The sequence below is a fragment of the Moschus berezovskii genome, chromosome 25 (assembly GCF_049115385.1).
Source record: "Moschus berezovskii isolate FMDL1 chromosome 25, NW_MosBer_1.0, whole genome shotgun sequence".
Lineage (NCBI taxonomy): Eukaryota > Metazoa > Chordata > Mammalia > Artiodactyla > Moschidae > Moschus > Moschus berezovskii.
The window spans coordinates 8485931-8498735 of record NC_142484.1 but is presented as its reverse complement, the minus strand read 5'-3'; the positions used below and the strand labels follow the sequence as shown (position 1 = coordinate 8498735).

The window sequence follows — 12805 nt, the reverse complement described above, 5'->3', positions numbered from 1 at the left end:
TGCCCCATCTAGGCCCCGCAGCAGGCAACTCCTATCTTCCTGACTTCACACGTAAAACACTGCATAGTCCCCAGGTCCTCAAAGACCAGGCTAAATTCCAAACTCCTAGGTATGACATTCCAACTCTTGAAAAGCCTGGCCTCTGCAGCTCTCCCATCCTTCCATGGGTCTGCTATTTCCGCTACTGGAAATGACAGCACCCTCCCTCATGTCTTCAAGTCCCAGGTCTGGCTCACCTCCTCCCTGAAGTCCTCCCTGACTTTCCTCTGCTGGAGGGAGCCGCCTTCACCCTGGTTCCAGGCCCCTGTTAGAGCACTGGGCTGGCGTTAACTCCTGAGAGGCTGCCTCCCTCGCCAGGAAGCTAGGAATAACAGGGGCTGCTGTGGCGCAATCCAGGTCTGTGTACCTAGTATAAAGCGCTGGCTAGTCTGTAGGGGGCGCCAATAAACCTTTCTGGAATTGAGCTCTCAGCTCGGCTCCCAGGGCCTGGTGAAGCTTCTCTGGTTCCCTAGCGATCCCTCTACTCACAGCCCTGGGCCGAGCCTTCCGTCCCCTCCCCCGCCCAATGTGTCCTGCCAGTTCCCGGAGGAGCGCTGGCCCCAGGCCGGCCACACAGTAGCTGCTCAAAAGGACTGACCCAAATAGGAGAAAATGACCCTCCCTGGGGGACGGCGGCACGGTTTGCAGTGCGCGGAATTCCAGCGGCCAGCCGGCCTGCAGTTCTCAATTACCATATTAGAGATAAGGACCTGGATATCCCCGAAGCCCGATCGCGCTCCGCCTCCCGGAGTCCAGGCGGCCGTAGCTCCGCTCGCCGCCTCAACGCCTCCCTGACGTCGGTCCCAAGAGCCTCAGTTTCCCTCATATGTAAAGCGGGGACACCTTTTGAAACTCGTCAGTGCTAGCGCTCTCTCCGCCCGGGAAGCCCCAGGCGACAGACAGAGGAGACTCCGCGGCGCAGACGTGGGCTTTATTAGCATTTTAGTTTCGGGCGTAGGTCCGCAGCGTTACCGCGGAGGAGAGGGTTCCGGCGAAGTTAGGGTTAATCTCGGCTCGCAACTGGCGCAGGCGCGTGGGGAGGGGTCACGGGGCCGCTTCCGGCAGGTAAGGGCGGAAAAACTTCCAACTTCCGATAGGGGCCGAGCCCCTCCGTGGTCCTCGCATACACCGGAAGGGGATCGGAGTCGAGGTCAGACCTCAGTCTTCCGAAAGGAACGAATCCGAGCCTCCTTTTGCGTAAGGCCTGCAGAAAAGACTTCCGCCCGCTCCCAAGATGGCCACCAGCAGCGGTTGAGAGCTTCGGTTGCGGGGCGGAAGGTCACTGGGAGGGGGCGGAGCCTCCTCTCCCCAAGTTCCGGCTCAACCAGGACTGGAGGAAGCGCGTCCAGCTGGGGCTTTGTCGCATTTGCGTCGCCGTGCCCGCGCTCTTCGGGCGAGGAAGCCCCTTCAGGGTGGGAAGAAGAAAGGGTAGAATGAATTAGCTTATCCTAGCAGCCAAAATCAAGGCCCCTCCGCTTACGGAATCCCACCACCACGTGAGATCCCGGAGGAGTTAAAAGGCCGTAGAGCCTAACAGGCCTTGTACCGAGAGATCTCTTGACTAAGCATGGCCCCTCCATGTTGCGAGCAGAGAGGACGCCTAGGATCCTGTAAGCGCCAGAGCCGGAGACTTAGCACCTGGAAGATGGGACCATAATTTGAAAATGAAAGAAGTGGTTCGGAAATTGAGGCCAAGAACCCGGATATCCGAACTAGGTCGGCCAGGAGCACAAATGCCTCGTACTCCAGGGATTTGGGGAGCTCAGGAGCCTTGGCCTGCTGGAGCAGGGTCAGGTCCCCGAATATACCCTGGGACTCGGGAAGGGTCTGGCTGCAGGAGAGGAGTCCCGAAACTGCAAATCCCGACGTGCACTGGGACAGCCCAGTGGGAGGAGGTCCGGGAGCATAGGTCCCGGTGTGGTCCGGGACTGCGGGGCACTTCAGCCGGCCCTCACCTTGAAGGAGACGTGAAACTCGTCGCTCATCCTCCGGAGCTCGCGGCCATATCGCTGTGCAGCCCATAGGTTGGGGGGCGCCGAGCGCGAGCGGCCCCTGAAGGGGCCGAGATCCTCCTCCTCCGTCCCTTCATCATCCTCTGGCCCCGCGGGGTAGGAGCTGTGACGACTCCGGGTCTCCACAGCCCCAGTGCCTGCAGAGATCAGACGGTGGGGATGACATGAATCTCAACTCCTCGCACCCCCAGCCCTGCAGCAGTGTTAGTGAAGTTTCGAATTAACTTTTCATTAATCCCACAAATCTCAATTGAGCCCCAATAGTGGGCCAGACCCTTTGGCTCAGATGGTAAAGAATCTGCCTGCAATGCGGGAGATCTGGACTCGATCCGTTGGTGGGGAAGAGCCACTGGAGAAGGGAAGGGCTACCCACTCCAGTATTCTTGCCTGGAGAATCCCACAGACAGGAGCCTGGCGGGCTACAGTCCTGTAGGGTTGCAGAGTTGGACACAATTGAGCAAGTAACACTTTTCAATGGGCCAGACCTTTTAGTTTAAAACTCTGTGCTTGGTACAGAATAAGGGCATAAAATAGTAGTTACAGCTGTGAGTTTAAGATCCAGGGGCTTCCCAGCAACTCCCTGGGAGGTTAACTCCCATCAGCTCCAGTCCCCTGCGGAGGAAATCAGTCTCCTGGCTGAGGAGGTACCCCAACCAAGCCAGACAGGGTTGAAGCCCCCCTCCGCAAGTGACCTGCTGGGGCCCATTTGTTTCACTGTTGTGACCCACAAGAGACCTAGCCCTTTGAGAACAAGAACCTGTCAGCATATTGGTACCTCCCACAGCACCCAGTTTGAACAAACTGTCCAGAAAGTTGGCTTTTTATGGTAACACTTACAGAGCACGTACGGTCCTGGGCATTACCTCATTATCCTAAGTGTGCCAGGAGGTAAGCACTAATACTGCTTCCACGGGGTAGATGAAAAGACAGAGGCTTGGAGAGGTTAAGACTTGCCCTGAGTGACACAGCTGAGAAGCTCTGAGGTTTGAAGTCCCTGCAGGTTTGTTGGAATCCAGAGTCCAGTGATAATCCATTGAGCTACACGTCTTCCTTTATCCCACCACCCTTCAACTCCCTGAGCCTGTGTCTTCACCTCTTTATGGGGATAAACCTAGTTCTTAATGCCAGTGACTGCCTCACATAAAGAATGTGAAAGTCCTTTGTAAGCTGAAAGTGTGTGATGGATCATTATTCAAAGAGGCGTGTCCTGAGTTTGTCTGCCTTCTGCACGTGTTCCATCCCCCCTGAATTCCTGTCAACCCCACCCCCGTACCCAGACCAACAAAGACCTAGAACACTCCCAGGAGAAGAAATCCAGAGCCGGATTGAAAGCCAGGCACGGAACAAGAGCAGGGGAACAGCACCCACAGCAAGGTATGTCTGTCAGGGAGGCATTCGGGAGAAAGTATGATCCAGGCCACGTCTTGAAGCCAGGGGTAAACTGTCTCATCCTCTCCTGAAGGCCTGTGGGCCAGCTCCAGGGCCGGGGTCTCCAAGGGTCCCAGCTCCAAACACAGGGCTGGGAAAGCCAAGAAAAGAAGGGGCTGGATCCAGAAAGGCCTAGGCTAAAAGGGTGCCTGGAATTCCTAAACTTCACCAAAGCCTGGGCTCAGGTAGGCAGCAACACCATAAAGCCTTTGAGGAGTGATGTGGCAGTGAGGAACAGGCAGCTAAACAGCAGTCCAGATTGGGGCTGGGGCGAAGGAGCTGAGAGCAGCAAGAGCCCGGATGAGGACAGGCCTGTCTGCAGAGGACGGTCCAGTTCCATGGGGCATGGGCATCAGGACAGAAGTCCCCACCTCCACCACATTCCTGCTTTGTGACCATGGGCCCTTTCTTTTTAATCCCTTGGGGCCTCAGTGTTGTCCTCTGTGAAATGGGGGTAGCCCCCAGTACCCCCATGAGGACAAATGACAGAGAAAGAACCCTGTTCTGCCTTTTTCAGGTCCTGAAGTCTCCCATTTTCCCAGTGAGACAGAGGCCAAGTTCTCCCGATTTTACGCATGAGGAAGTAGAAGCACAGAGAGGTTAGGAACTTGCCCAGGGTCACACAGCTGGCACTTCCTGCTTGGTCATTTAAATGCTCAGGAACTATCGGCTATTATTCTACTTCACTAGCACTTAGAACCTACACAGCCTCCACGCGTGACAGATGCAGGGCCCAATGGTCAGAAGGCAAGTGACTAGTAGGCAGGCACTTGGTCTGGGCCCTGCCCTCTTGCCTAGGAATCAGAACCAGCAGAAGAGCAGCACTCCCTGTGTCAGGTTGGCAGCATGCTTCATATGTATTATGTCCTCACCACATCTTGTGAGGGAGGTTACTCACTCCCCATTTTACAGAGAAGAAAACTAAGGCACAGAGAGGGTAAGTAACTTTCCTAAAGTCACACAGCTAGTAGGTGACAGATTCCAACCCAACCAGTCTGGCTTCTGGGTCTGTGTATTTAACTCTCACACCCCAGGCTCACTTCAGGAGCACCATGGGCCCCCCGGGGGCTCAGGTCTGGGAAGGCAACCCTGGGCCTAATGTGACTGCCAGCTCTACCAGGAGCCTACCCATGGAGTAGGGATTTTTACCGAAGCCATGAATTAAACAATGCCAAGCCCGCCATTGTCAAAATGACACTCAAACGTGTAAACGGAACATTTAAGTGTCCTATTTACTAGGAAAAAAATCTGAGTACTTTTCTGTGAACTCCCTGGGGGAGCAGACATGCCTGCCCACTCCATCCATCCAACCTTCAGTCAGCAGTCACTCCTTCATGCCCCTAGATAGTGCAGAGGTGTCCTCTCCCAGTTTTGGGAAGGAAAGGAGGAGGGAGGAGGCGTGGCTTCTGGTTGTGAGCATGGGTGGATGCCCAGGCCTGTCCATCCTTCCAGAGTGCCTGCCTGGGGCTGGGTGGGGAAGTGGGAGGGGCCTATGGCTGAGGTGTCTGGAGCCCCAAGCTTTAAGTTCTTTACTCACTGGCTTTCTGGGTAAGTGGGTGGAGCTGAACACATCCACATTCCCGCTCCTGTGAGCATCCTTGCACACGTCACTAAAACAGTGCTGTTCCAGACAGCTGGAGGCAGTGAGGCTGTGCCATCAGGCAGGGTTGGGTTTGGATCCTGCTCTACCACCTGGGTGGTTCACATGTTGCTCGACTTCAGCAGGAGAGCAACTCGGCGCTCCACCCGGAGCAGGCATGCAGCCTGTCCTGTCTCAGCCCAGGCTTCCTGTGTCCCCTAAAGCTATTTGGGGTACGAAAGCCCCTTACTGGCCTGTAGAGAACATACCTCCACCTTGCTCAGAACTGAGAAAATCAGAAAACACGCTAAAGCAGAGGCTGGCAAATGTTTTCTGTAAAGGGTCAGAGAGGAAATGTTTGGGGCACTGCAGGCCACATAGTCTGTCACAACTACTCAACATTGTGGCCGCGGCTTGAAAGAAGCCAGAAACAACATACAAGTGCTTGTGCACTGCTGCGTTCCACTACAGTTGTATTTGGAACTGAGATAAAATACTGTTCCTTCGAGTTTTGTCAACTGTTTACCTTCAGTGGCTCCCTGTTGCCTATGAGATAAACTCCAAACTCCTGGGCATGGCCTTCAGGGCCCTTACATTCTGGTTCCAGCCTGCACTCCCTTGTCTGCCATCAGGGGGGCACTGGTTATTAATAAATGGCAATCCCCAGGTCTGCTCAGGGCCTGGGCCAACTCACTGCAACAACAATAGAAGTAATAGTAAGAACAGCAGACCCTCCTCTGTGCTAGGCACTGTTTCTAAGCATTTTCCTGTATCAATGCATCAGATAGATTCTCATAACAACGCAATGAGGTGGGACTGCTTCTAGTCCCATTTTACTGGGATAAAAAACTGAGGCACCCAATATTTATGGCAGCACTATTTACAATAGCCAAGATATGGAGGCAACCTAAATGTCCAACAGAAGAATGGATAAAGGTTTCCTTGGTGGCTCAGACGGTAAAGAATCTGCCTGGCAACACAGGAGACCTGGGTTTGATCTCTAGGTCAGGAAGATTCCTTGGAGAAGGAAATGGCAACCCACTCCAGTATTCTTGTTTGGAGAATTCCATGGACAAAGAAGATGTGGTATATAAAAACAATGAAATACTACTCAGCCATTAAAAAAAAAAGTGAAATAATGCCATTTGCAGCAACAAGGATGGACCTAGAGATTATCATACTAAGTGAAGTAAGTCAGACAAAAGTACAGAATCTAAAAAATGATACAGGAGTCTTCCCTGGTGGTCCAGTGGTTAAAATTCCATGCATTCAATGCAGGGGGCGTAGGTTTGATCCCTAGTGGGGGAATTAAGATCCCATAGGCCTCCTGGTATGGCCAAAAACAAGACAAACAAAAAAATGATACAAATCAACTTATTTACAAAATAAAAATAGACTCACAGACAAAGAAAACAAACTGCCTCCTGGTGCTGCCAAAAACAAAACAAGACAAACAAAAAATGATACAAATGAGCTTACTTACAAAACAGAAATAGACTCAGACATAGAAAACAAATTTATGATTACCACAGGGGAAAAAAGGGGAGTGGGGGTGGGGAGGATTAATTAGGGCTTTGGGATTTCTTTTTTTTTTTTGGCAGCACTGCATGGCTTATAAGATCTCAGTTCCCCAACCAGGGATCGAACCTAGGCCATGTCAGTGAAAGTGCTGAGTCCTAACCACTGGACCCCCAGGGAATTCCCAGGACTTTGGGATTGATAGGTACACACAGATGACACCACCCTTATGGCAGAAGGTGAAGAACTAAAGAGCCTCTTGATGAAAGTGAAAGAGGAGAGTGAGAAAGTTGGCTTAAAGCTCAACATTCAGAAAACTAAGATTATGCCATCTGGTCCCATCACTTCATGGCAAATAGATGGGGAAACAGTGGCTGACTTTATTTTTCTGGGCTCCAAAATCACTGCAAATGGTGATTGCAGCCATGAAATTAAAAGACGCTTACTCCTTGGAAGGAAAGTTATGACCAGCCTAGACAGCATATTAAAAAGAAGAGACATTCCTTTGTCAACAAAGGTCTGTCTAGTCAAGGCTATGGTTTTTCCAGTGGTCATGTATGGATGTGAGAGTTGGATTATAAAGAGGGCTGAGCGCCGAAGAATTGATGCTTTTGAACTGTGGTGTTGGAGAAGACTCTTGAGAGACCCTTGGACTGCAAGGAGATCCAACCAGTCCATCCTAAAGGAGATCAGTCCTGGGTGTTCATTGGAAAGACTGATGTTGAAGTTGAAACTCCAATACTTTGGCCACCTGGTGCGAGGAGCTGACTTATTTGAAAAGACCCTGATGCTGGGAAAGATTGAAGGCGGGAGGAAAAGGGGATGACAGAGGATGAGATGGCTGGATGGCATCACCCACCCAATGGACATGGGTTTGGGTAAACTCCGGGAGTTGGTGATGAACAGGGAGGCCTGGCGTTCTGCGGTTCATGGGGTCGCAAAGAGTTGGACATGACTGAGCAACTGAACTGAACTGAACTATATATAGAGTAGATAAACAACAAGGATTTACTGTGTAGCACTGGGAACTGTATTGAATATCTTGTAATAACCTATTATGGATAAGAATCTGAAAGTGAATATACATATGTATGCATATATATATATATATATATATATATACAACAGACCCACTGTGCTGTACACCTGAAACTAACATATCATCATAAATCAACCTGGAGAAGGTCATGGCAACCCCCTCCAGTGTTCTTGCCTGGAGAATCCTATGGACAGAGGATTCTGGTGGGCTACAGTCCATAGGGTCACAAAGAGTCAGACATGACTGAGCGACTAACTTTCACAAATCAACTATGGGCTTCCCATAGTTACCACTGGGCACTAGTGGTAAAGAATATGCCTGCAATGCAAGAGACCTGGGTTCGATCCCTGGGTCGGGAAGATCCCCTGGAGAAGGGAATGGCAACCTGCTCCAGTATTCCTGCCTGAAAAATTCCATGAGCAGAGGAGCCTGGAGGACCAAGGGGCCACAAAGAGTCGGACATGACTGAGCACATAAATCAACTATACTTCAGTTTAAAAAAAAAAAAGCCGGGTTTGAACCCCACAGTCTGGCCCGGGGCCTGGCACTGGGCTGATTCACTCACCATGTGTCTCTTCCCTGCTCTGCCATTCATGCAGCAGCCGCTCCAGACACCCGGCTGTGCGCTGGAGCTGCCACAGCACACAAGGTGGCCACCGGCCTGCCCTGGAGACACACACAGTTCACCGCGGCAGGGGCTTGCAGGCAGGGAATATGAAGAGTGACAGCACCCTGCCCATGCAGAGCGGGGCAGTGGCCCTGTGGCTCTGGCAGGTTATCGGCACCTGCGGGTCTTTCATGGAAAAACCACTTGCTTTTCAGATGTTGAAAACTGAGTCAGAAGGAATCCAGGGCAGGTCTCTTACATCCCTTGCAGGCCTTGTCATGGCTGGGCCTGGAGCTGGGGTAGGCATCCCCTTGGCTTATTGCTGCTTCAGTCCATTCTCCCTCCCTCTTCCCCAAATCTAGTTTCCTGGGCTGTGCCACCTTTCCCCCTTGGGGCCTCAGGTGCCCCCCATCGGCAGGATGGGCCCCTAGTGGGTGCAGGAGGTTTTGCCGTCCTATTTCATTTATTCATAGCACAGAAATGGTCCTTTCCAGCTCCCTGCCTTGGCACCCCAGCTCTGATGATGCCGGGCTCCTCACACTTGGCCAGCTTACACTACATACGAGCCAAGCCCCGCACCGCCTCCCTCACTGGGTTGATACCAACACAGCTCTGGTTAAGGCCAACTCCCTACCAGTTCTCACAGGCACCCAGGCGGCCAGCATGGCTGGAGAAAAGCACAGCCGTGCCACCTCTGTTCAAATTCATGGCCATGAGACCCAGTGGCCCCCCGAGCTGCCCAGCACACCTTCCAACTCCACACTCTGGGCCAGACAACTACTTCAAACCTGCTCTTCCCTCTCTCGGCCTCAACCTCCACCCCGCTCCCCACCTTCACTCCTGGCTCAAGACCTGGCTTCCTTTCACCAAGAAATTGGAAGCATCCATGAGAGAAACGTCTACTAGTTCCCATGAGGTATCTCCTTGCCCTCCTCCACCCCTCCACTGCACTCAGCTGAGCTGCCCCTCCCCTGAACACCAGACCACTCTCTCCTACTCAAGGACACCTCTCAGTAAGCTTCCTTTCTCCCCTGCATCCTCCAGTATTTTCCTAACTGGATTACTCCATCAACTTATAAACACGCTCTTTCAGGAATTCCTTGGTGGTTAAGACTCCACACTTCCACTGCAGGGAGCATGGGTTCGATTCCTGGTCAGGGAATTAAGACTGCGCAAGCCACATGGTACAGCCAAAAAAAAGAACCTCTTTTTTTTTTTCCCTTTTATCTTAAGTAATAAAACAATCCTTCCCTGACTCTCCTTGGGCCTTCAGGTGCTGCTGGCTCCTCTGTTCCTCTTTGCCAGAGCTCAGCTGCCAAGAGCGGGCTCTCCTTTCTACCTCCAGTTCTCTTCCTATCATCCCTACCCACTCTCCATCCAAGCTGCCCCAACCCTAAGTTCAGTCCAGCGCTCCACTCCCAGCCCTCCTCTAGCAGCCCTCAAAGGAGCATCACCCAGTTCAACACTCCCCTCCCTACCAGATGGCCCCCTCCTTCTCAGACCCCCAGTGCGGGCTTCTCCACTTCTGCTGTCCTTTGCAGCCTGGAGCTCCAGACTCAGCCCAAGCCCTACCCTGTCTACGCTGTCTCCCATGTCCTACAGAACACTTCATCAGCAATGGCCAACTCCCACATGTATCCACCCCTACTAGAAATCTCCAACTGGATGCCCAAAAGGCACCTTTAACCTGACCTGGCCCAAGCAGGGCTCCTGATCTCGCCCCGCACCTTCTCAGTTCCACCTCAGTTAAGAGCAACTCTATCCTTCCAGGTGCCCAGGCCAGCCTCTTTGGACCTCGCACATCTGTCTATCAGCAAATCCCACCAGCTAGACCTTCAAAAGACACCCAGAGTCCAGCTCTAATACTTAACCACTTCCACCACCACCACACTCACACCGGCTACCATCCTCCCCTGTGGCACCACCCCTACCTTTGCCCATTGGAGACCCGTCTCCACCCAGGGGCCCTGGTGATTCTCTTGAGGTCCAAGTCAAATCAAAGTCCTCCAGGTTTTCACTCAACCTGAAAGCCAGAGGCCCCGCCCATCAGCCCCTCCCCTTCCCTGAACTCTGGAGGAGTCTCCAAGCCCCTCCCCTCACTGCCCTCAGGGTCTTTGCATTTGCCCTGCCCTCCACCTTGGTGAAGGAAATGGCAACCCACTCCAGTATTCTTGCCTGGAAAATTCCATGGACAGAGGACCCTGGTGGGCTACAGTCCATGGGGTCACAAAGAGTTGGACTCGACTGAGTGACTAACACTGCCCTCTGCCTGCGGGCATCCCTGCCAGCATCTGTCTTCCCACAGATTTCTGTCTGGATCACCCCTCATCAGATTCTAGCCTTGGCTCAAATGTTGCTTCTTACCAAGGCCCTGGGAGCTCAGTTGGTAAATCACCTGCAGTGCAGGAGACCTGAGTTCGATCCCTGGGTCAGGAAGATCCCCTGGAGAAGGAAATGGCAACCCACTCCAGTATTCTTGCCTGGGAAATCCATGGACAGAGGAGCCTGGAGGGCTACAGTCCATGGGGTCGCAAGAGTCAGACATGACCTAGCAACAAAACCACCATACCAAGGCCCACCCTGACCACCTCAGTTCAAATCACTCCCCCGAGCCCCCAGCACTCCGGATTCCAAAGAGAAAGTCAAGGGTATGTCACCTAAGGCATCACCTAACGCACCGTATCACTGACTGGTTTGTTTGTTTTTATGACTTGTCTCCCCCTATCTTCTAGAATGCAAGCAACCACACGGGCAGGAACTTCTCTTCTAGTCCCTGATGAACCCCGGCAGCTGGAACACACATTCAGCACTTGACACAGCAGATGGGGACAGTCAGATACAGGGTGGAAAACAGTTTCAAGCAGAAAAACTCCAGCTGCAAAAATCTCAATGTTAAAGAAAGCCTGTGGAGTTCAGTGTGACATACAGCAGGCTGGGGTCTTTTCTTTTTTTTTTTTTTAAAGAGATTGTATCCCTGACTAATAACTGAATACCAACCTTTTTTCTTTCTTTCTCTTTTTGACTGTGCTGTGTAATCCTAGTTCCCTGACCAGGCATTGAACCCCGGGGTCCTCGGCAGTGAATGCACTGAGTGTTAACCATTGGACCACCAGAGAACTCCCTGGTGCGGGGTATTAATAAGCCTTCCTGCTCCTGAAGATGGAAGGGTGTCACACCGGTAGCAGTTAAGGGACATAAGTTTTGTTTTCAGAAGATTTCTGTGGTTGTTCCAGGTGCCAAGGCTTGTGCTGGCACCCAGGTGTAGGGACTACTAAGACATGGCCGCTGCCCTCCAGGGCCCATCCTTCCATCTCACCTGGGTCTCCCTCGGTAGATATGGAGGACAGCTGATGCTTTCCCAGTCCCACACAGACCCGCTGCCTGGTAGGGCTGTCTGCCTCTTGGGATTACCTGGCCCTGGCAGTGTCAAGGACAGCCCCGTGTGGGTGTGAGCCACAGGGCGGGAAAGAACAGAGCTGGGGACTGGATCCAGGATCTCAAGGAAAGCACTGGCCTGGGGCAAGGCACCACAGAGTCTTCTAGCCCAAAGGAAATGCCAAGTGAGTGTGACCTTAGGCAAGTCATTTCCCCTTTCTGGCCTCTCTGAGATTCTGTCCTGGTCCAATGCTAAGAGCTACATACTTGGAGCATTTACTCAACACCAGTTCTATAATTAAGTGCTTCTAAGGTATGCCTGTTAATCTTCCCCACAGCACTACCAGAGTGGTGATGAATTGCTGTTTTACAGAGGAGGAAACTGAGGTGCAGAGCAGTGAGCGACTTACTCAAAGACCCCCAGAGTGTGGATGTGGCTGGGGTGCAGAGAGCTACTGGGCTGGAGGCAAGCTGGACAGGCAGGTGGTTGTTGGGGAGTGGGGTTTGCCTACCTCCATGGTGGCTGCTGCCGGCCGACTGCCCCTGCTGGTGACCAGCTTCCCCCAGGAGGCCTGGGGCTGTTAGCCAGTGCTTGCTGAGACCTGGGGGCCCGTCCCCTGTGGGGCTGGGGCCCAGGCCCCTATCTGCAGGGCTGGAGTCTTCCTGCTCACTCTGCTCAAACTCTGGGATCTGGAACATGCTCTGGGCTGCGTGGGGGGCAAGATGACAAATAATTAGAGAGAGCGGGCGCTAAGGGTGGCTGGCAAGGTTGGGGGCGCAGGTGTCCCTGGCTCCCTCTCCCACCTCAGCACCCCAGGACCACCCTGCCTCCCCGGCGCACATCTGTCCGTTGAGTCTGGCCCGGCAGGAAGCTCGACTTATCCACCCAGGATCTAAAATTCTCAGAGCCCTGGGGCTGGAGAGAAGCCTCAGGCCCCTGCCCTGGCTTCGGCCAGACCCGCCCGCGGTAACGGCACACAGATCTCACCCCAAGCCCGATAACGAGGCCCCTGACCCGGGCTCGCCGCGTCCCTCTAGCAAAAAGAGAGCCCGGCCCTAGTTGCCTGGGTAACGGAAACTGTCACCGGCCCAGCCCAATCAGCTCTTGAAATGTCACTAGCTGGCCAGCAGGCGGGGCCACTCCTCGGGGCCCCGCCCACTGCCTTCCTCCTGATTCTCTTCTACGTCTCCGGATGCTCAGCTCCCGA

General features: G+C 53.1%; 1 protein-coding gene across 2 annotated transcripts; it reads right to left on the bottom strand.

The window, feature by feature from the left end:
• Positions 1-954: 954 nt before the first annotated feature.
• BAD (BCL2 associated agonist of cell death) lies at positions 955-12728 on the bottom strand. Of its 2 annotated transcripts, none has more exons than XM_055415641.2 (4): positions 12586-12728; positions 12110-12304; positions 1995-2188; positions 955-1444 (listed from the first exon to the last, which is right to left on the bottom strand). In XM_055415641.2, the coding sequence occupies exons 2-4, from the start codon at positions 12294-12296 to the stop codon at positions 1319-1321; spliced, it is 507 nt and encodes a 168-aa protein (XP_055271616.2). In that variant the 5' UTR covers positions 12297-12304; positions 12586-12728; the 3' UTR covers positions 955-1318. The 2 variants fall into 2 exon arrangements, with proteins under 2 accessions (XP_055271616.2, XP_055271617.2); XM_055415642.2 differs by lacking the exon at positions 12586-12728 and adding an exon at positions 12439-12560.
• Positions 12729-12805: the final 77 nt, after the last annotated feature.

What these genes read in the sequence shown, in the direction of transcription:
- BAD (XM_055415641.2), bottom strand. Translation starts at nt 12,296, where the DNA reads ATGTTCCAGATCCCAGAGTTTGAGCAGAGTGAGCAGGAAGACTCCAGC. An exon ending in CGGCAGCAGCCACCATGGAG is followed by an intron (nt 2,189 to 12,109) that starts GTAGGCAAACCC and finishes TGATCTCTGCAG; the next exon opens with GCACTGGGGCTGTGGAGACC. An exon ending in AGTTTCACGTCTCCTTCAAG is followed by an intron (nt 1,445 to 1,994) that starts GTGAGGGCCGGC and finishes CCCACCCTGAAG; the next exon opens with GGGCTTCCTCGCCCGAAGAG.